A 24,399-nucleotide genomic window follows, 5' to 3' on the forward strand; every position below is an offset into this window, starting at 1 on the left:
TAAAAAGTTTTGGAATGTTAGAGATCATCTTCACAAAAAATCAGTCAATTCTAAAACTTCTAACCCCTATTTTGAAAAATGTTTGGCTATCTTTAGGACCTCCGAACGCCACCATATATATATATATATATATATATGGGTCCTGTTCAACACCCTACGTGTTTTGTCTTACATGGGTTAGAAGTTTTAGAATAGGCTGATTTTTGGTAAGGATGATATCTATGGTGAGGAGATCATCCTCATCAAAAATCAACCAATTCCAAAACTTCTAACCACATAAAAAATGGTTTAAAAAAATGGACGGTTCACAATTTTTCAACTTGTAAACATGGGACTAGAAATTTCGGAATGGACTGATTTTTTGTGAGGAGGATCTTCTAACGGTAGAGATCATCCTCATAAAAAATCAGCTAATTCCAAAATTTCAACCCATGTAGGACAAAACATGTAGGGAAAAAATGTAAGATGTATGAGAAATGTTCGGCACCCTACACTTTACCCTATGTGTGTTTTGTTCTACATGGGTTAGAATTTTGGAATGGGCTGATTTTTGATGAGGATGATCTCTACGGTTAGAAGATTATCATCACAAAAAATCAGCCCATTCCGAAATTTCTATATATATATATATTGAAATGGATCGGGTTGGGTTGGACCTGTTTCGAGTCGACCCATCTGCCCCTAATCCTGGATGAGTTTGGGAGTCGTGACTTGTAACTCAGTGCTTAGTTGATTAAACAGTGGAGGGTAAACCCTCACTCTTCGTCATCGTGTTGGTCCTCTGCGAATCCAATCTCCTTCAGCTTGGGTCTTCGAATCAGGACACTTTCACGTGAGAATCACAGAATTTCGGCCTTTTTCTTCGATTAAAATCCATCTTTTTTGGACTTCAGATCTACAGTGAGTTTCTCTTCCCATCTCATTCTACCTGCAAATTGTTTTTGTATATCTTGGAGACTTCTTTTTATCCATTTGAACTCAGATCTGGTGTTTCGACTCACGGATCTGTAAATCTTCTTATCAGATGCATGTTTTATGGAATTTTGATGTTGATGTGTTACCATTTCTACTTTTGTTCAACGACTTATTAATGTGAAAGTGACATTCCACCTTTGTTTCTCGCAAAATCTGATTTTTCGAGTTTGTACGGATATATTTGTTGTTGTTTGATCGGATCGGCTAATGGTAATGTATGGATTTGTGATTTTTTAAACTTATTGTAATGGTGAAAGGTTCTTGGAGTTAAGAGGGTTTGAACATTCGTTCTGTCCCTCTATATAAGAACACATATGGGAGTCAAGTTCGTTCTGGAGGGTTCACAGCTGTGGAGGAGCTAAAGAAAAAAGAAGATAAATTAATTACAATAAAGATTCAAAATGTAAATGTTCTGAATAAAATTATTTTTTTAATTTTAATTATAATCATATTTCATTTAGTGTATTTTTTTTTCTATTGTGTATTTTAGGCTTTGATGCGATTTAGATACGTGCATGTTTTATTTTCGATAGATAAAAATGCAGTTTTTGTTGAAAGAGAAAAGGGAGGGAGGGCAAGGCAGCCACCCACCAAACTTACAAGGACCGAAGACTTGACAAACAACTAACAACAAAAGCTTCATGAATCACATAAAGAATCCCATTTGAAAAAAAAAAAAAAATCATAAAAAAAGACTCCTTTGAATTCCTCGAAGACCTTGCTCTAATAGAAAATCAATCCGAGGATGGATGGACATGAGAACTTCACGCAAGGAAATGTTCCTTCCCATTGGATGATGTGAAGATCTTTCACATGATGTCTTTCTTATCATCCAAATTGTTTGTGACTTTGAAGCACCTCCTTCGACTTGTTGGAAATGTATCTGTCATCATCATTGAGTAGACCTTATCCTAACTACTTGGGTCGACATTGTAAGAATCCTTATGTAACTCTATCACCAACCATATTCTCAATCGAGGCATGTCTTTCGTATCTTCTTACTACCTCCATCCATGTATTTTCATCCTTATTCTTTCCCTTTTGGATACCTTGTCTTCCATCAAAGCGCTCAATTCTCATTGTTGTTATTATGATTGGCCATCCTTGTATTATTTTACAATGCAAGGATAATAGTTCATTTTAACGTTCACTCTGTCATTTGAAAGGAGGATTTTATATTGAAATGCTTGTTTTATGCATTTTTCATTATATATATATGTATATACACCAAAATTCTGTGATTAGCTTACATCACCATTTCAAATGTAGACTTGCGAGTTTTCCAATTTGTAGATAAGTTATTCTGAATGTAGCATGATTGTATCATGATGAGATTATGTGGAACCTTTCTTATTTTTTCTCATGGTTTTCCTGGTTCTTATCCCTGCAGATTCAGAAGTACAGAAGTAGCTTTGTATGAATTGATCATTATTCTGATGATTAATGGTTGAGGAGATGGATATCAATTCTGGATTTAGATAACTGCAGCATATTTCTGTTGAAACATGCCTGGAATCTTAATTTTTCTGGTTTCAATTGGAAATCTCAACTTGTCATATGGTCGACAAGCCAGGAATTGATTGAAATAAAAAGTAGACACAATGATTGGAAAACCACTTCTGTTGACCTATCTATACCTATTAATCTACATATTGCTTTCATCGGGAGTTATTTTGTACAACAAGGTAACACATTGATATTTTCTGTGTCTTGTAAATACACACACATCTTGACTCCTTTAATTATATATTTCAATATTCTTTCTCAATTTAGCTTAGAGAGTCTATTGGATTATCTGGGCTGGGATGTAATAGTTGGAAAACTATTTTTTTTGTTGTTATGGTTATTTATCTTTTCTTGACATAGGGGTTTTTAATGAATTTTCTTATATGATATGTGGATACCTGCATTGTTTTTGGTAGATATAAATATATTTAGAAAAAAACGGAGGTCGAGGGGAGTACGAAAGGGTACAACAAAAACTACTCTAGGACCGAACGCATCATGTCCCATTTAACACAAATTCCTCAAAAAATACACTTTTAACTTTATCAAAAACCTTACACCAAAAAATAAAATAAAAAATAGCCCTAATACGCTAATGATCATCTCTTGGAGTGTCTGCTCATTCCCTTCAAACATTCTTCTATCTTTTCCTTCCTAACTTTCTAACGAGTTGCAAAGGGTGTTAGTGCTCACATGATTCTCTTTCTATGCACAAAAGCCTTTATTTGCGAACCTTGGAATAACAATAAGAAGAAAAAAGCAATCGATCAACCAATGATCTACTGATTCCCCGTTAGCTCTATAAAGGAAACAAATGTTGGGCAAAAGATTCCCCAATTAATTAGGTGGTCATAAGCAATGTTGTTAAATAGCATGTGCGACAAGCACTTGCTGTTCACATTGTGATTTTGCACATCGCATATGCAGCGGCATATGTTGTAAGAATTTTTTTTGAAAAAAAATGCCATCACACAAATCGCATGCCATCGCATATTGGTAGATAGCATAATTTGGGGTATTCGATTCTAGCATATGCGAATATGCGGCCACATTTGACAACACTGGTCATAAGTAAGAACCTGTTCAACTTGATGAACCATATGAGAAAAACCCCTTTGATGGAACTTCGTGACTCCACGTTGTGGTTCCAAGGAGGGACTAAAAACAACTAGAATGATTTGACAGTGAAAGGTCTCTCCTGGTTACATGCCCATTCCCTTCAATTTTCTTCTGAAGGTATAGTTGAGATGAAAGATAGTTTATTGTTGAGATTTAGCTTGTCTTGTACCTCCCAATTATTAAAACCTCTCCTAGGGCCACAATCCCATAATAGTTCACCCCCAATAGGATTCATGAAAGCCTCCGATGGAAGATCCTAATAGGGATATGGTATATAATGATGGAAAAAGATAAGGGTGAAGCACCACACTATATATCCTCCTAGAGCCTTACCCTATTATCTCTACCCACCTTGAATGCTATCCTGCTTCGAAATTTTGAGAGTGCCTTGTTGCATCCTTAAAACAACTTCACTACATTCTCCCAACCAAATACCTTCTCACCATACTATACCTTGATTATCCTCCTCCACGACTCACTTGGTCAATCCCATATCTCTAGAGCCTTTTGCATAACATAATTGAATTTGTGTCTCTAAAGCCCGTGACACTTGTCCCTAATTATTCTTTATTGAACAAATAAGTTTCCACTTGACGAGATGAAATTTTCAATTTCCTTCCTTATCGTATCATATGAAATTTCTAATAAGCTTTCCAGTCTAAGTTTTACACTTCAAGTGATCAAAATAAGGGTAGGGAATGACCATGATACTTGATAGGGTTTTTTTTTATCAGTGTCATTTTTTCCCCTTTCAAAAGGCATTTGACTTTCTCTCTCTTACCCTTTCATTGATTGGGTCCCAAATGTTTTTGCTCATATATAGAGTCCAAATTATTTTGCTGGAAAGATGTCCATTTGTGCTTTTCCTTACATTTATGGGTAGTCTTGAAATTGAATAAAACAACAAATCAATTTTCTCAGGAATCTCAATTGGTCAATTGACTCATCCATAAAACTAGTGTGTCATTGGCAAATTGTAAATAAGATACCTTTAGATCCTTTACCTTTACTGAGGAACTAGTCAAGGATTCAATTGACATTGCTTTGGACACTTGACGATCCAATGCCTCCATTATAATGACAAACAAGAATGGTGATAGTGGAACCTGTTGCCTTAATCCTCTTGAGCTCTTGAAGAATCTAGTTGGGTTGCCATTAACTAGAGGATCAAGAAGGAAGTTGAAGATACATTTCTTGACTCAACCCATCCATTTCTTGTCGAAGCCTATCCAACTTAACAAATATTTAAAAAATTCCTAGCTCACGTGATCGTATAATTTTTTTCTAAATCTCTTTTCCACTAAATCCCCGATTTCCCCAAACGGATTCTCAAATGATTGCATTCATTTGTGATCAAAACTTCATATAGAATTTCTTATTTCTTTTAGGGCCAATAATAGTGTGTGTGATCTCCCTTAATCTAGATGCTAGAACCTCTGCATTGACTTTATATGTTCAACCCACAAGACTAATTGTCCTAGCATCTAAAATATTATTTGCACTTGACTTTTTTGGGATCAAGGCCACAAACAAATGTGCTATTCAAAAACAATAATCCAAAACACCTATCTTGAAAGTCCTTAATCACTAGCATCAAATCATCTCACACTATATACCACAAATTCTTAAAGATGGTCAGAGAATCTTTAGAGACCCTTGATCTCTTCCAATAGCGCTTTATTATCACGTTGGATGTACTGTTTCCCTGATCCTATCTCTAAAGTAATACTCTTGATTGCTGCCAATTCCATGACTTTAGTAGGTATTGTCATCTAATTGTGTCTATGTATGCACTGTGGGTGCATTTAAAATATTTAGCATGCCTACGATCACATGCTGTAGGATTAACATGTGTAAAATGTCTTATGTTCAGTTGGATTGTTTTCATGAAAATTGTGTTGGAAGAAACAAACAATGCTTGGCTTTCTGCTCTGTTTGTATCAAACTTACTCATTTTATGTGAAGGGCAGACAAAAGAAAATATAGGAAACAACAACAAATGATAATTTTATTGTAGACGGAAGGTGAGATAAGATGTCGAGTTGACTCCGGTGGCCTTCTAAACCAAGAATCACTTTTGCTTTGCCAAAGAAGTAGCTCAAGTGTGACTTAAGTCTTTTAAAGGGTAACAGTCCCAAAGAAGAATGGTTATTAGAACTTCTTCTAAGGTGCAGATTAGGGATACTTATAGATCTCTTTATTAGGACTAGGAGGGTTGAGCTCTTGGTGTGGAGCCATTGGCCTTGGACACTCCATCGATAGTCTTATTTCTGGCTGGTTAATCTTTACTATGTCAGATGTAGTTATGGTGGGTTTCGGGTGTACCAACTGCTTTGAAACAGTACAATGCCTATCGGCATCCTGTGAGCTCTCTGAAATGTTTTTTCCAAAATGTTGCTGCTATCTCATTGGATACAGGACACAAGGTGCTTCAAAGATACCTTGGATGCTCAACAGGTTTACCTTGTCATGTAGCATAGGTGCCAATTGTCAAGGTGCCCAAAAGTGTTCGATCCAACAATCTCTGAAAATTTCATGAGAGCAACTCCAATGGATACGTTAAAATTTATACGTTAAAAGTGTTACGTACGCACCTTTATCACATGCTACCCACCTTTTAACAAGTTTGTTTAACAAATTCAACGCCTCCAATGTACACACTAGTGTGTATCAGTACGTGTTATCTTCCACTTCCAACGACTATATTTTTAATTCATTTTATTGAATTAAAACACTACCTATTACATATATTAAGTTAAACTCCACTACCACATTGATACAACTTCTCTTCCTTTGTGCAATCTTTTATTTTTTTGTTCATGTTATTTGGTATAGGTAAACCATTTTGAGATATCTTTAAGAAAGTTCTAACAACTATTCCACTTCAAATAGTGCTCTTTTTTTCATAATACATTTGTTTATAGTCCCTATCTATAAAATAACAAATGAAATTAATTACATTTCAAATAAAATATCACGTGAGAAAAAATGTCTCAACTTATAGCTACTTGATGGATACCTTTATACCATGAACGTATCCAAAATATTTGTTGAGATGGGATTGATTTTCGACCAACTGTTCATCAAACTTGAGTTAATTCTATCTGTCGCATAGCCCACGATAATATTAAACTTAGCACGAATTCGATCCCATAATTTTTCTCACTTGATCCGTATCCGTGGCTACATCTTTCAAAAATTACAACCATGCTTTACACAGTGCTTCATCTTCCGCCTTGATCCAATTAGGATTTACTTCCCCTTCTGTTGCATTTACTCATTTTCTTCTAGGTTGTCGGAGGTTGCACGTTATTAGTTTGAGAAGGTTGATGGGATAAGAATCGCAATTAATCAGAAAAAATTAAGATGGATTGAACATATACAAAGAATCAAATTGTGGTGGTGGTTGGGAGTTGTATTGATTGAAATTAGAGTTGAAGAATGAAGGTGGAGGATCCATAGTGGGGGAATGAGAAATAGAGAAATAAAAGAATGGAGGAAATTTGATAGTGTAGTCAATTTCCATCGGTTGATTTTTTTTTTTTTTGAAACTTTAATATTTTTTATTAAAATATAGTTGTTATACCAAAGCAAATGAATCAACAATGTCGTGGCTAGCCAAACGACTAGCTATAGTTAACAAAGACTAAAACTAGTCCATTGGAGATGTTTCATTAGCTAAAGTTAGTGGGTTTGACGCTAACAGACCCACTAAGAGCATTCACAATAAACACATTAGTAGATCTGTTAGTGTTAGACCCACTAATTTTCGCTAGTGAAATTTCTCCAATGGACTTGTTGAAGTCTTTGTTAACTTTGTCAGACGTTAAAATTTTTGTTAATTGTGGCTAGTCGTTTGGCTAGCCATGTCAGCGTGTTAATTTCTTTACTTCTGGCTCTATGACTATATTTAAATAAAAAAATATTAGTTTAAAATTAAAAAAAAATCAACCATTGGAAATTGACCTTTGTGTTTCATTTCCTCCAAATTTCCTATACATTATAAAATTCTCCAAATTTTCTATATGCTATAAAATCTGATATACACTATCAAATGTCTTTAATTTCTTCATTCCCCCATTTTCCCTTCTCAAACTAAGAATATGAAATCTCTCACAACCTAAAAGAAGAAGAAAGTCAAATGCAACAGAAGGTCAAGTAATCTTAATTGGACAAAAAAAGAAAACGAAGCACTGTGCAAGGCTTGGTTGCGTGTCTCAAAAAATGTAGTCACGGGTACAAATCAAGCGAGAGAAAAGTTATGGGACCCCAAGAGTTCACATCGACGGCACTTCGATGTTGGCTCTTCATCACCTGGGGATGAGTTTAGTAATGTCTTAGGTTATGCGACGAATAAAATTAGCTTAAGTTTGATCAATTGTTGGTTGAGCGTTCAATCTCACCTCAACAAATATTTTGGATACGTTCGCATGGTAGAGAAGTATTTGTCAAGTGACTATAATGTTGAAGATTTGGTAAGTTAATTAGTTCACATATTTTGTTTTTTTGTTTTTTCTGATATGGATATATTTAAAATGTGACTAATTTGATTTGTTATTTATAGATAAGGGCCATAAAATAAATGCATTATAAAAAAGAGGAGCACCATTTTAAGTGAGATGGTTGTTGGATACTTAAAGACTTCTCAAAATGGTTTACTATATCAAACAATATGAAAAAAAAAAAAAAAAAAAGATTGCTCAAAGGAAGAGAGTCAATATCAATGTGGTAGTGGAGTTTAACTTAATACATATAATAGGTGGTGTTTTTTCCCTCATCAATGTATTAGGTAGAGTATTTTATTTTAATATATGTAAAAGGTAGTGTTGTAATTCAATATATGTAATGTAGTGTTTTAATTCAATAAATATAATTAAAAATATAACTGTTAGGATAGCCGTTGCAAGTGCGAAATAAAGTGTACACTAGTGTGTACATTGGAGGTGTTGAGTTTGTTAAACAAACTTATTTGTTAAAAGGTGGCTTGCATGTGATAAAGGTGCCTTTGTGGCACCTTTAACGTGTAAATTTTAACATCTTCATTGGAGATGAATGTGTTCATTGTGGATCTCTAAGGCAGCACAAGCTACACAACACGACATACAAATACTAATAATATATACACCACCATTTTAAATTTCATCATATTAAAAGTCTTAAATATTATATGATTTGTGTAATGTGAAACGCATAAAATCCAACTTTTCATGATTTTCAACCATCACCATATTGTCAAAACAAACATATAGTTTAATTCAAATTCATTTAACTTTCAAAAAGCAATCATCATCTCGCCAAAACATCCAAAAGATTTGAATTTTAAGTATAAAAGAAAAGATAGCCATTTAAAAGAAAAGTTCAACTCCAAGGGGTTGGCCTAGAGGCAAGCCGAGCCTTGATTAGCTCCTTAGGAAGGGTAGGTCAAGTGTTCGAAACCCCACGAAGCAATGAATTCCTTGGGGCCACCCTCTAGGGTTTGTTATCCCTTGACTCAACTAGTTGCATGTAGGACTTTCTAAGGGGGTGGTGCGTGTGACAGTGGGATTAGTCTCACCCGAAGTGTGGGGATACCCATGATAAGTAAAAAAAAAGAAAATTGCTTTCAAGAAACGTCATAGTGATTCAGTTCAAACTTCTTTAAACTTGCCAATGCTAATCCTTGTGGCCACTAATCCAACCATCCCTATTAGGCCTTCTGTTGCAGCTTGGCAGCGCAATGTGATCATAAGCTATGTATTCTAACATATGGAGGAGGCATGCACCATGCTTGCCCATGGTTGCTGCTGAGATGAATTGACTGACGTTGCATAAGGCTAGCCTCAGAAGGCAAGAGGCTTACAACACATTACCCCGGCGGTGCTGAAGTGCATCTCCTAAAATACATTATACAAATATGTTAAGGCCAATGTAAGACTGGGGGGTATAATTGGTTCTTATTGTGAAAATATTTTGATGGTTTTGCCTCCCTCTCATTTTGTTTAAAGTCAGGCTCTTGCCTTCCCCAACTATGTATCAGGCATTCAGCCCTTGAGTTGCCAATTTTGAGTGCATCTAATGAGGACTGGCTCCAAGTGGGCCTGACTTTGGTGCCCAGTTCTTGTCTGATCTATCTGCAATTATGCAAACTATTTTTTATTACGGTACAGGAATATTTGGAATAAGGGATATGTAAAACAATTAGTAATTTCAGTCTCAATACAGAATAATGGACAATTTAGACAATCCTGTGTGCCCGCTATGCTTTATAGCGTACATCATGCTGCCCATTATATTATCAAAAAATTATAGATAATAGACTCTGAAAATGATGAGTGATTTCTTTCTCTATGAATTGTAATGCCCAATGAGACAATTCTGCATGCGAAGGCCAATTATTTGAAAAGTAAATAGTAATGTTGAAGACTGCTGAACCTGAGAACAGCATGTCAGGGAACTACGGCTATTGGTGGCATTTCCTATTTACAAAATTCTGAAGTTTTGGAGGATAAATACTTTAAAAAATCAGAAGCTTTTCCGTGTTCCATTAATCAAGGTTAAGTAGTGAATTCCTTCGAAATATCTCAAAGTACAAGTTCTAATTAGAGTCATTTACCAACTGGTTCATCCCCAAATTATGTAGTTGGTTTTATTGTTATTGAAGATAATTTGGTATGGTTGAGTTTAATTGAATAAGAATTTCAATTTTAGGTATTTTGGTTTTGTGGAGTATACTTGAGTAAGAATGTCAAATTGAACACATGTTTCTATAGTTCCATAAGCCATCACAGTAAGTTATGCCTCCATTTGAATAATATAATTACGTATGAGTTTAGTGAATTTGAACACCTATAATCTGGATGTGTATCAAAGAGCCATTGATTCTACTGCTTGGTGTAAATCAATTTCTCTATCTAAGAAATGGTTGCTTAATTTTGTCTGGCTTTATTTTGTCCTTATTTCTATAATACAACATTTCTCTCATTGTAGTATTTATGTTGAGGTTACATTTTCAGTCTGTAATTTCTATTGTTGAAACTCTTTTTATGCTTTCATAGCCTGTCTATTTCAGCAAAATAGATTTAAACATGGTCTGTTATCATTCATTTGCAGTGGGTTCTATCTCCAAAATACTTCAATTTTCCGTTTCCCATAACCCTTACTATGATTCATATGGGGTTTTCTGGCGGGGTAGCATTCCTTCTAATTCGTGTCTTTAAGGTATGCTTATGTTTAAATTTTTGACACATTCTGCTTATCAACATGATTGCTATATTCGATTATATGAAACTAATTTTACAGTTTATTAGACCTGCTCTTGCTCACTCTTGCCCTAATCTTACTTTGTTGCGGATTCTTTCTTTTCTGACTGTTGTTTAAGCAATGCTTTGAAATTCATATTGTTCGTCGGACCGTAAAACTGGTAAGGTCTGGCTTGAATGATGGTTTACATCCTGGTTGATCTGGGTCATTGACGATGTCGTAAATAAATAAATTAGTTTAAAACTGTTCAAAACCTTCTGATTTTTTCAAGAGGCTGGACTGATTGTATTTTTAGAAATAAGGTCAGTGATTGTGATACATTGTAATAACATGACTTGTGGTTGGAGCAAGTTTATAAATGGTTTTTAAGGTATTAAGTTAAGATGTACCATGCATTCCATAAGAATCCTTAGTTTTATTTTGAGTTGGCTTAAATCTGGAATAAAGAGGTGTGTGATCTGTGTGGTCATTTTGGGAAGGTTCTCTTGTAGTTAAGGAATCTATTGTAATAAAAAAAGAGGCTTTGGTGTGTAAATATAAAACTAAGAAGACGAGGTTGCCTGGAGTTTACAGCAGATTTTTCTGACCTAAATTGTGGTCTAAGAAGAGAGTTTTCGTCTTCCTAGAGTTGTACTGGTTAGCTCGGAGACTCAAGGTTCATATCGGTCGGGAGTTCGTACTGGAGGACTTCTTCTACATTGTTTGTAGGAACTTCAACGGTTGATAACATAGACCTGGCTTTAAAACCTGCCGTCACCTGGATTACTGCTCTCATTAAAAACAGGTTTACGTATCAACCAAAAGGAAAAAACTTCCAGTGTAGACAGATGCATTCTCTTGCTGGGATTTATTCCTTTTCACGCCGTCTACTAAGAGGGGATTTCCAGTATGCAAAAACTGATATAACTCTACCAAAGTCTGTCGGATCTGTCCCGTGGTTGGGTCGTTTGTTCACTTTTTCTAAGTTTAATGTTGATAATATACATATCAATAGGAAAAGGAGTAACGATTATACTATTTGTAGTGGGTGAAACTAGCTTACATATTGACTGGTTTGTACACCATGAATGCGCGTGTATGTATCAAATCATGCCTCTTAAAATAATTAATGCAAAATTTACCTTTGCATAATTTTTTTTTAGTTCCACATTGATTAGGGGCTAGAAATTTGGTATCACGACATTTTATAAATAAAGGTTCTCCCTTTCTTCAATTCGCACAATTATAACCAATCCAATCCAAGTTTGGTTAATTTTTAAAATTCCTCCGGATTTTAAAATTTTCCAAAAAATCAATTTTCCCCAGATCTCTCTTAAACCCCCTGAACTTAAGGAATTCTTAAAAAACCTCCCTAGGTTTTAAGAAATGTATAATTCTCCAAGGGTTGGGGACTTTTGGGGCCTAAAAGAGTATTTTAGTACTTTTCAAAACCTGCGGAGGTTTTTGAAATTTCCTAAGGGCCGTGGCCTTAAAAGGTTGAAGATGTTTTTTTTGGAATTTCTTCAAAATTTGAGGAGGTTTTTCAGGAATTCCTAAAGACTGTGAGGCTTAGTAAGGTTTTGAATTTTTTTTGGGATTTTTAGTAGTTTCTAAAATTTGGACTTTTTTAGAAATTAACCAAACTTGGAGGGGGTTTGTTGTGATTGTGTGAATTTATCTAAGAAGGGGGGCTTTATTTATAAAAGGTTAGGAGGTCAAATTTTTATTCCACGATTAATGTGGGACTTAAAAAAGTAATAAAAATGTAAGTTTTATATTTTGTTGCTTTACGGGACATGGTTCGACATACACACACACATTTGCCAAATTGCGAACTCTTTAAGTTCATCTATTTTGGTGAATCCAATCGTGATCATATCTGCTAACTAGAGGTATTCGATATGAAGAATCCGATTTTTTCAACCATGGGTCGATTTAATAGATAGATCCTGTTTAAAAACAGTTTCTTGGATTTTTGTCAAAAACTCCAATTGATCAAGAAAAAATTATTGTTTGAATTTATCAGAACAAGGATGCAGTTAGGTAATTATTGACATTTTTGACATACTTGGGTTCAAATTTTGATTATGTAGACACAATGACCAAATTGAAAAGTGGGTTTCTGGGTATGAGATCGATGTAATGGAATGATTGATGTAAGGCCCAGGTGGTCTAATGAAGGATCAATCCATGGAGGCTGAAGAAGCCACTCAATATCTAGAGGTTTTAGATGTCAACAAAAGCATAGAAAACTCCGGTTGACCATTAGGAGTACGAAAACCAACAATCTAATGAATGCTACTTTCATGCTCTGTGTTCCCTGAATGCATTGCCTTTTGATGGAGGATTTTGGACAAGCCATCTATCAGCCTAACGTTTGAGTCTGATCCAAAGATGATGATAAAACCTATTTCGTCTCTTGATTAGCAGGATTGGCTGTTTAACAATAATGATCGTGATCAATCATTTCTTTTTTAAATGAACTTGGCTATGTAGGGGGATGATTTTAACTCCTGGTTCCTAAGGTCTATTTGGTGATTCTACCCGGATTTCCTTGAATTGAAGATTAAAAGAAATGTTATACAATTTTGGGGTGTCTACATATATTTCTAGCTTTATTAGTTGTGGGTCTATTGTTTCTATCTCCCTTGGAGAGGAAAACAATTGAATGCGTGTGTAGTCAGAATTATGCATTCTCAATTCTATCGTACCATAGATAATGCTTTGTTTTCAAAGCTTTTTGCCCATGTTATTTAGGGAAGGCGACTTTTTATTCGACTGGCTGCCTTAGGATTCTGATCGCATATCATATTGTCGTTTGGGGTTTTACCCTTGTTCGTTTGATAATTTTTTCATTTCATTTCCTCATTTCACATTTTTTTATTTATTTATAACTATTTCCTGATTTTGCATTTGATGCGTTTTCCCTACTTTAGTATCAGTTCTCTTTCAAAGTTGGCAGTATGCGACTTAATTGCCAGGAGATAATTCTATGATCATTGGCTCTTTTTTACTATTTGTTGGCTCATTGAAGTAACAAAGCATGTTTTTCGTTGGGGAGGAGCATAGTTACCCAATTAGAACATGGGTTTAAAATGGCAAGGAAAAACTTCGAAGAAAGTATATAAAAAAAGAGAGAGATAGAAATGAGAAAAAGGGGGAAAAAGAGAAATATAAATAATAAAATATATATTAAAATATGTGATATATATATAGTGCATTAGACACTTATTCTAACTTTCTAATATATTTTGAGAAAAAAATTGAATATCTACGCGTAATAGCATGTTTCCACACATAATGATACAATTCAAATTTCCGTCTATAGTAGGTCACAAATTGATTAGTCTTATTTTTCATGTTTTTAGGTTAATTTTTGGATAATTTTGAGTCTTAATTTGTTTAAGAAAGTAATATTAAATATTTTAAGTTTAGTAGAGGAGTTTTAGTTGAATTAGGCTTTTTCTATTTCAGGAAAGTGCAATGGGAGTAAAAGGGAGTTAAATTAGAAGTCCACAAATCTATTTAAGCCATTGTAGTAGACATTATCTAGAATTCATATGATTTTTTAAATTAATTTTAATTTTCTTAGAGAATTATCTCTCTAGCCTTTCCTTGTGGATTCAAGGTTCTTTATTGAGGAAGTAGGTGATTATTTTATTTATTTGTTTGGCTGCCTAGTTTTCTTCTGAGAGTGAAGTTTGTGCCCGCCGAACTCTTGGCTTACGCACTAGCATGGTGGGAATATGTTCAAACAGATCCTCTACAACTCACACCAATATGATCCTAATCACACCTAGGATGTCTCAAAGCTTTACACATTCAAGAGAGGAAAGAGCAAGCTGCAATTTTTTATTCATCAACTCTACTTAAAACCCCCCAAAATACCACTTAGTTACCATCCCACCAAATAAAGGTTGAGCTTCACTGTTCAATCCTTTACTACATCTTTTGTAAATTTTAAGAGGTTGTGATTGATCCTTAGCACCATGGGGATTTCAAGGGTTGCTTTCTTTTTTCCCTATTTTCTTTGTACTAAGCTGGTCTTCTCGACCATCTTTCTTCGTTTTATATTTATTATTTCCTTCAAAAATAAAATTTTTGTTAGGTCTCCGCAAGTTTATTATTATTTTTTTCTTTCAGATTTTGTTTTCCTATTCTTATTTACTTGTGTTTTAGCATCAATGGTTTAATTGTGCAGGTTGTTTCACCAGTCAAAATGACATTTGAAATGTAAGGCAATTGAAATCTTTTCTCCTTTTACGTAATTTTTCCCAACGTTTTTTGCCTAAATTTTTTTTCTTGTTTTTGCAGATATGCCACGTGTGTGATTCCTATAAGTGCCTTCTTTGCATCAAGCCTTTGGTAAGCATTTAATGTGTCAGAACTGGACATTTTTTTGTTTGGTGTACAATATGGTGTTTCTTTTGTAATAATGCATGATCTGGTGTGTGCTTTTGTTTGTGACATTTTGTTTCTTTCGTAAGCAATGCATGATTTGGTGTTTGTTATGTTTATGTCCAGATGGTGCTTAGTTCAATGTTTGGTGCATTCCTTTAGAATTTGGAAAAGCGCCCATTCTTTATTGGTTAAAAAAAAATAGGTTAAGGAGAAATAAAGGGGGAACTAAGGGGGAGAAACTCACAGGAATAAAAATAAATGATGGAGGAGTTTTTCTCTTTTACATCAGACTTTAAAGACCCTTCCCTATTTTTCAAGATATTATCATTACAATCTCTCCAAATGGCCCAAAACACCGCAAATAGGATGACAACTTTCCTCCAAAAACAAGGCACGTACCATGTTTCTACGGTCTTTGTTTGGGGCTCCAGTCAAAATTTAAATGCTTTGTGGTTGGGATGATATGTTCTCCCATGCTTGTACATGCTTTATTTGGGCTCCGGTCAAAATTTATTGGGTGAAAGATAGTTCTTAAATAGGCTTTTGAATTTGATGAAGCATCTATCTATCTATTGAGTTTTGTGTTACCCGCCTCCGCTCCCGGGTGTCACGTGCTCACGTATCGTGCCCCAGTTCGACTCATGACCCTCTTACGTTCATAGTTGCGCCTTCCCCATCTGATTGGTCTTTTGGGGTAAATGGTTGTCAGAATGCTATTAGAGCACTAGGTTCGTATAGTTCACAGGTTTAAGTTTCCTCGAAGGAATTTTCCACCCTTATGGGTAAGGGGTAGTGTTGAGTGTTGTGTTATCCGCCTTCGTTCCTGGGTGTCATGTAAATGCAGGATGGTGAGGGAGAAAGAAAGAAATATGGGGTTTTGAAAAATTTGGTTAGGGATTAGGTTAACGATTTGGGTTAGGATAGGAAAACCCAACATTTAAAATATTTTTTTTTTTTGCAATTACAATGGGAGGATAGGATTAAGGTTTATAGGGTAAGGAAATGATTAAACATTAAGAGAATGGAGAAATGATTAAGGGTTGGGGTTTGTAGGTTTCAAGAATCAAGAATCAAGAATCAAGATCAAGAAGGGGGTTACAAGAATCAAGAAATAAAAAAACATAATTTATGAATTGGTTTCTTGAAAGGATTAAAGGTTCTTGATCTCTCAGGAATAATAATAAAAATTAAATAATTAGAAAAGAAAGTGGATAAGAAGAGGATTAAAGAAAAAAAAATGATATTTATCTTGGAATCAACTCGATGATTTCCATGACATCAATCATGTTGAATGCACTAACATTCAAAAGAAAATAAAAACTTCTTGTCTATTTCATTCATTCTCTGTCAATAAATCCAATACAATCTATAAATAAGGAAAATCAACCCAGAGTCCTAATAAAACTAAAATACCTAATTCTCGTAACTTTCTCTTTTCTAAATTTTTAATCTTAATAAACTTAAATAAAACACATCCTAAAGTTACCAAATTACCCCTAAATATTATACTAAGGTCATGAGCCAATAAAATATGAGAATAAGCTCAACAAACATAAAAATAAAGTTCTAAAACAGAAGGCTAAATAAATAACTAATCTAAAATAATCTCGAACGATAAAACAATAAATTTATACCCAAATAAACGAAAACTTAAATAATTACGAATTTTCCATTGGAACTCTTGATGGTTGACTTGATTTGCATTCCGCATTACACATGCTCACGTATCATGCCCTAGTTCAACCCATGATCCTCTTACATTCATAGTTGCACCTTCTCCATCAGATCGGTCTTTTGGGGTAAATGGTTATCAACATTGTCCTGGGGTAACTGATAAAAAAAAAACTGTCCTGGGGTAACAAATACACACTGCCCCAGTCTTCTACATCCTTTTTTTTTACCTTGATATGATCATGACTTCTACTACTTAATTTTCAACTCTTTCCACATGGTATCAGTGTATGTTTTGAAGGATAATGTCTGTCGTCTCTATCTAGATTCCCTTTGTAACATCCCCCCCTATCTGTGGTGACAAGCATTTTATATTGAACTTTTGCATTGCAATACTGTTTTTATTCAGAAAAGCATGTTTTATGCCATTACAGGTTTGGTAACACTGCTTATTTGCACATCTCTGTGGCCTTCATTCAGATGCTCAAAGCTCTAAGTATGTTGGTATTATATGCAAGTATTTTATCTAATTTCATGATCATCCCTTGAAATTACTAAATGACTGATTAGTCTTAAAATGTTGGATGTACAGTGCCAGTGGCAACATTTTTCATGGCTGTTATATGCGGCACTGACAAATTAAGGTGTGACGTATTCTTGAACATGTTGCTGGTCAGCGTTGGAGTTGTCATTTCTTCATACGGGGAAATTCATTTTAATGTAGTTGGTACAGTTTACCAGGTTACCGGCATATTCGCTGAAGCTCTTAGACTGGTCTTAACTCAAGTCCTTCTCCAAAAGAAGGGCTTGACGCTAAATCCTATCACTAGCTTATATTACATAGCTCCATGCAGGTATCTTATTTTGATGTTGTAGGGCATTTTTTCCCTTTTTGTTTTGTTTTATTTTTATTATTTATTTTTTACATTTTATGTTATATGTACAAATCTTGCTAGTTATGGAATTTGTATGCCTGAACTGAGAATGAGTAACTTTATCCTATTCTTTTTTATCTGTCTGGTTTAAACTCAAAAAGGAGAAAAACTGTGTAGGCCAGATACATTTTTTATCATATCATGAAAGAAGGGGACTTTAATTTCAAATCCTTTGCTTAATTCAAGATGTGGCATTTCTATAAGTTGGTTGAAGCCAATGATACATGTAGTTGGTCACAGGTTTTTACTTAATTTCCTAGGATATTCCCTGTGTATGAACTTTATAACACTATCAACTTCAATTGTTCTTTATTTTGCATTCTGGCTACCCATGTCCTTTCTCCACGTGGCACTGATTGCTCAGTGTATTAGTCAAACGTGTTGGGGTGTATGGCATGCCATTTGGTCAACTTATGTCTCTTTTGATTTATTGCTTCAGAGATTTCGTGTTTTGATACTTGAGGTAGCGAGACTTGATATGAATGCTTGAATTGACAAGAGATATGGCTTTGGACAAAGTTGAAAATAGGAACACGATTTGTTCACCCAACCTCGAAATTTTGGGATAATCTTTTAAAGTTAATGTTAATTTTTTTTTTTAAATTTTGCAAAAAGAGAGGTCATGTTATAAGACTTAGGAGATTCAGGATGTTGCTTCCCTTATCAATCTTTTATGTACGATGCCTAGTGTGGGTCTTGAGGATGATCAAAGGTTATGGGCTTGTAGTCGGGATGAGATGTTTTTGATCAAATCTTTCTATTTTGTTATCGAGGGTGATGATGATCACAATTTTCCTGCTTCTGTGATTTGTGTTCCTAAAACTTCTTCCAATGTGGCATTTTTTGTTTGTACTTTGGCCTCGGACAAACTCTGGAAATAAATTGTCTATTTCTTAGGAGAATAACATTTGTCAATTATTGTTTTATGTGTAAATCCAATGGGGATTTTTAAATCACCTCCTTGTTCATTGTGACTTTGCTCATATGGTTTGGTTTCATTTCTATCTCTGTTTCATATTTCTCGGTGCTTTTCTCACTTGTTAATTAAATTATTCCAAAGCTGGAGACCCACTGCCACTGCTGATAGGGAGAGGATTCTTTGGAAGTTTTCTGCCCTTTGTGGTTTGTTTGGGTCTTTAGATGGAAATGAATGGCATGATTTTTTAGGGGATGAGCGTTCTATGTAGGATGTTATCATTTCTGTTTCTTTTATTAGTTTATTTTTTCCTTGTTCTTCTTTAGATGGGCTTTGGTTTCTAAAGGTTCTAGTTAGTCATTCTTTGTTCCTCTTGGAGGCCATCTTGTCCTCCCTTTAATATAATTTTCATTTATTGAAAAAAATTATTATAGGACTTGAAAACGAACTAAAAGGGAACAGAACTTTGAAAAATATAGAAGCATGGTTCAAAATTTCATGTCGTTTCAGAATGGATTTGGTGAAACATTCCAGTTTTGGGCAAAACTAGAATGAAAATTGTCCTAGAAACTTTTGAACGTTTTGGTAATGTTTCAGATTCTCAGAATCTTTCTGTCAAACTATTTTTTTTTCCTGACTGAAAATTGCCTTGAAATGAGATTTTAGACCTTGAATAGAAGTGTTAAAAATGAAGTAGAAAGGTATCACGGCAAAACATAGACATATCACGGCTTTCACTATAGGTTGACTACTAGAGGACATGAGAACGATATTTACAAACTCGCAATCTTGAGAGGGAGGGCGAGAGAGAGAGAGAGGAAAATTCGATACTTGAATGAAGTTGGATGCATTAAGAGTGAAGGTCTGAGATTCTGAGGAGATTAAGGAAAGATGGAGAGCCTATCTTCAAACTTAATTAAATGAAGAACACATAGGCAACTTAAAATTAGAAAGAAGCACTAATTCGAAAGGGGCGTAAGTTATGATACCAGTTCGATCTGGTGTGGATATGAGAGGATAAAAAATCTTTGTTTAAGTTGAGCATAGGAAATGTTTTTGTCTAAAAGATTTTCCAATAGATCTTGGGAAGGGCGTGGAGGAAACTTTGGATTTTGATGGTTAACTAAGATCTTCAACAATGGAGTAGTATTATGCTCTACTTATTGGGATGTTCAAAATTGCACTGGTTTTTGTTTGGTAGAACTTGAGTCTCATTATGAAATTATGGGAGAGATTCATCACAAAAAAAAAAAAAAAAAAAAAAAAGATTATGAGAGGAAATGATGGAGAAAATGTTAATTAAAGAGATTAAATATTGGAGAGCCAATTGGCTTCATGTTAGATAAGTCAATCATCGAAGCTGTTTTCTTACTAAGACAATCTTGAGTACAAAACCTATTGTAATCCAATCCTAGTGATTTTATAATCTCAAATGTTGGTGATGATGACCATTGCTCCTTGGAGTCTGTGATGTTTCACACATGTTTGTGAGACCCTTTGATGCCCTAGGTATTATGAAGGTCTTAATTATTCCAACTAAATAAAGATCATTAAATGACAAATAATTTATATTTAACCAATGTTGACGAGTGTCACCCATGGTTGGTCTTTGTTCTTTCTTTTGGCTTTTGTCCTAACGAAGTGAACATGTTAGCACACCTATAAATTAATTTGACATTTGACTTCTGACTGCCATTTGGAAATATTAGTTCCCTTGTCAAATCACAATATTGTACATAGTTGGGCATTGTTCATGGCCGACGTATTAACAAGACTCGTAGAGGGAAAGGGTAATTAAAAAATGCTAAGAAATATCTCTAAATGGCCTTTTTCTACACATGGGTTTGTATTATCCATTCTTATGGATATAACACTACCAACAACATATTCTGCCCCAATTTTTTTACAATAAGGCTTTGTCATCGTTATTATAAGTGTGAAAACCCTTAAATTAATGTTGGACATGGGATTAGACAGAATGAAAAGGAGGATCAAGATTTGTTCAAAGCACACGAAATATTAAAGTTAAGGTTTTGATGACAAGGATGACTAATATTTGTGAAATGCTACCTAGCATATCTCTTGAATTACAAGACACATCTTAAAGGAATTTACAAGTGTTTGATAACATGACTAGTTTTTCTTAAGGCATATATCAAAAGTAAGAATGGAGACCAAGTATGGGTGATACTTGTGAACACGGGCTAAATGAATAATGTTATATGATGGAACATATTACCACCTTCGTCATCAAGTATTATTAATAGAACTTGTTCATGTCATCTAGTGATCTTAACTACTTGGATTAGTTTTCCACTCCTTCATACTTGGGCATATGAGGGTTTTTTAAGTTAAGGATTTTTTAACTTAGACAAATAAGGGTTTTTTTTTTCTTCCTAGTCCTTCGTACTTATTGGTCATGGATTTTATCACTAGCATTCGAGAGTGGTTATTAAATCACCAGATTGTTACCTTCTTTAATTAACATAAATTTATGGGGAAAGAGTGATGTAGGACAGGAGGGAAGAAGATGTAATATGGAGGAATCTCCACAGGATCTTAATTGGCTAAGAAAAACACAAGATAGAGAGTTGGCATGAAGTTAATTTGATGGATACTAGGAAAAAAAAGTGTCTTAAATGTGTATATTGACATTATTATATGTTGGAGCACTGACTTAAATAATTGGCGGTGAAACAAGGGAATTTATAGTTACATTGGGTTTACACATCATTTAACTTCGTATTTTCATGAGCTACTTATTGGTAAATTGCTCATATTCAAAAGATGTACCTTGGTTTATATAATGTGGTAAGATGTAGTGTGGGTTGTTAGTGAGGGGGAGTATATGCAAAATTAGAACTATGGAGACATACCTTAAAAACTAAGTTTTTAGATAAGTAGGACCAAGATAGAATGTGTGTAATGCAACTTTAGTAGGGCACTTAACAGGATGGGGCTCTAGTTAAGAATTGGGGACAAGAAATACCCGATCACTTCCATTATTTAGGATCAATTATCTTTAAGAAGTAAACAAAATGTTGGGCAATCAATAAATGTGCTCATAGAATGAGTGAGTGGTAGTAGAGATGAGGATGTTGAGATAGATAAGTGGTAAGCCTTACAAAGACAAAATAAGAAATGACTATTTGTGGGTGCAAATGCAATAAACTACACTTACTCTAAACTGGACACATGGCACCTCGTAAGTGAAAAAGACCCAACCCAACTGTAATACTAAAAGAATTATCCTCGAGATTCGCATACCTTATAAATGAAATTTGTAAAGTTAGGCAATTCAATCACTAACCAGAAGACTACTCGAGTCTGAAGGCTATCAATCTCCAATTGGAAGACTCTGGCCCTGAGTCTGTAGATTGCCCGAATAGAATCAGAAATCGGTTGAGAGATCATTCTCACACCTAGAGTCGGGATGCATCCTGAGCGCCACATGTACAATATATGCAATTTTCAAGGAAGATATGAATCGCCCAGCAATACGGCAATCAACCATTGATGACCTTGATGCAAAATAGATGTAGTGAAACACCCTTGGCCTTTCCTTCACAAACTGTCAGGAAGTGATAGGACAATACTACAATGGGGAACTAGGTTGGGTCATTTATTTGCTTGGTGGCCTTGGTTTTCTGGTCCCTTTGATCTGGTGATTTTTTGGTTGAAGTTCCCTTACCAAAGATATCTCAAACAATGAAAACCGACACTCAGACCTTTCAGAATATGGAGATTAATTGAGCGGGACTTTTCTCGGAAACTTATTGTCTAGAACATTATATTTATATGCTTAACATTAGTTGACATTAGTTTTAGTCTTTTACTAGTTATAGTTTTTCTCTGTTTTCTAGTAGATTTTGTTCACTTATCATATGGATGTGTAACCTTTAAATTATTATTATTATTTTTAATATATCGAAAGTCTAACCATTGTCCAACTCTTCATTAATATAAAATAATGAAATATCAATTATGCCATGAGAATATGTCATCTTTCTGTAACCCACCATTATTCGTCAATTCCATCTTCTATATCAGCTCAATGATATTATACCTTTTTTTCTATAAGTAATATTATGCCTTCTCTTTGTGGACAATGTCTTTTAAAAGTATGCCATTGACCTGAGATGCTCACACTTCTCACATTTTGCCATGTGCAGTTTCTTGTTTCTGTTTGTTCCTTGGTATTTACTGGAGAAGCCTGAAATGGAAGTTTCACAGATTCAGTTCAATTTCTGGATATTTTTTTCGAATGCTATGAGTGCTCTAGCCTTGAACTTCACAATTTTCTTAGTAATTGGTAGAACTGGGGCAGTCACCATCAGAGTTGCTGGTGTTTTGAAAGACTGGATATTGATTGCTCTTTCAACAGTTATTTTTCCCGAGTCCACAATTACTGGGCTGAATATTATTGGCTATGCAATTGGTACTCCATCTTAACTTCAGACACTCTTAACGCAACTGTATATGTGTACCTTTCTGAATGATCCACAATAATGTACATTTGAACTCTTTTTTTTCTTTTTTGCAGCTCTATGTGGTGTTGTTATGTACAACTACTTGAAGGTCAAGGATGTTCGTGCATCTCAACTTCCTGCTGAAAGTATCCCAGAAAGAGTTGCAAAAGTAATTTCTTCTCATCTCTTCTCATGATAACAAATTATTCCATAGTCTATGCTATATTAATATTTCCTTTGTTTAGTTAATGTGTGTTAAAGACTGTGCCAGTAACTTTAGATACATACAATGGGCTGCTTTCACCCCACGTTCTTAATCCTTAGCTGTATACAATAGTTTTGGTTATTTATATCAGTATGAAACCTTATTAGGAGGCCTTTTTTATTTTTTTATTATGACTAAAATATGAGCAAGTTAGGTGGAACCTTAACTAAAAAGAAAAATTATGCATGACTGGAAATTTAGATCATTTGCAGGGGCTTCATTCGGCTTGGGTTCTTAAGTGTTTTTTTTTTTTATATTTAATTTTTTTGGGTTAATGTAGGACTGGAAGTTGGAGAAGAAGTCCTCTGATCTGTACACACCCAATATCAGCAGCGATGGAGGAAGCAATGGAGGGTCTGCCAATGATCAAAATGTGGATGAAGAAGCACCCCTAATTTCATCCTCTAGATTGTCTCATATCGGGCGAAGCCAGCTTAGCAGCCATACTGCATGATTCATGATAATGTCCAAATATTAATATATAATATGCACTCACATTCAGAGCATGTTTTATTTGTCCGAAGGAAAGAGGGGAAAAAAACAGAACGAACAAAAGCCAGTTTCAGTGTAGCTCTTTCTTGTAGGCATTCTTAAAAGTCTGCTCATATTTTGTGATATTGAAAATCACAAGGTAAATTAATTCCCTGTTGGGACTTCATTTGAAGTCTTGGATATTATGAATGTATTCCTCCTAACGAAGACATGTCCTAGCTAAGTAAGCTAAAAGGAAAGAGAGGATAAAACACGTTGGGAAGCTGTTGTTTCCTGTTCTCGAGAAATCCATGGTGATGTTTTTTACATTACATATAAGAGTTTGCTTCCATGCATCTGAAATAGTAAAGAAATATTGTTGAGATTCCTGTTGCCAACCCCAACATATTTCTGTTAGGGTCCGAAATTTGTTGATTCATGGAATTATAGGTC

The 24,399-nt window shown here is 34.7% G+C and overlaps 1 protein-coding gene across 1 annotated transcript; it reads left to right on the forward strand.

The window, feature by feature from the left end:
- Positions 1–718: 718 nt before the first annotated feature.
- On the forward strand, positions 719–24,329 carry LOC147403442 (putative sugar phosphate/phosphate translocator At3g17430). The gene is made up of 10 exons (XM_086439031.1): positions 719–900; positions 2,366–2,660; positions 10,690–10,797; positions 15,020–15,051; positions 15,133–15,183; positions 17,325–17,386; positions 17,483–17,744; positions 22,914–23,179; positions 23,285–23,379; positions 23,756–24,329. The coding sequence occupies exons 2-10, from the start codon at positions 2,577–2,579 to the stop codon at positions 23,927–23,929; spliced, it is 1,134 nt and encodes a 377-aa protein (XP_086295157.1). The 5' UTR covers positions 719–900; positions 2,366–2,576; the 3' UTR covers positions 23,930–24,329.
- The last annotated feature ends 70 nt before the right edge of the window (positions 24,330–24,399 follow it).

Source organism: Akebia trifoliata, chromosome 4 (genome assembly GCF_017979445.1).
Source record: "Akebia trifoliata isolate Shusen 1 chromosome 4, ASM1797944v1, whole genome shotgun sequence".
Lineage (NCBI taxonomy): Eukaryota > Viridiplantae > Streptophyta > Magnoliopsida > Ranunculales > Lardizabalaceae > Akebia > Akebia trifoliata.

Bases quoted from the DNA above. Each gene is read 5' to 3' on its own strand.
- LOC147403442 (XM_086439031.1), top strand. From the start codon at position 2,577: ATGATTGGAAAACCACTTCTGTTGACCTATCTATACCTATTAATCTAC. The intron at 10,798-15,019 runs GTATGCTTATGT...TTAATTGTGCAG, and splicing joins TTCTAATTCGTGTCTTTAAG to GTTGTTTCACCAGTCAAAAT. The intron at 17,745-22,913 runs GTATCTTATTTT...TGCCATGTGCAG, and splicing joins TATTACATAGCTCCATGCAG to TTTCTTGTTTCTGTTTGTTC.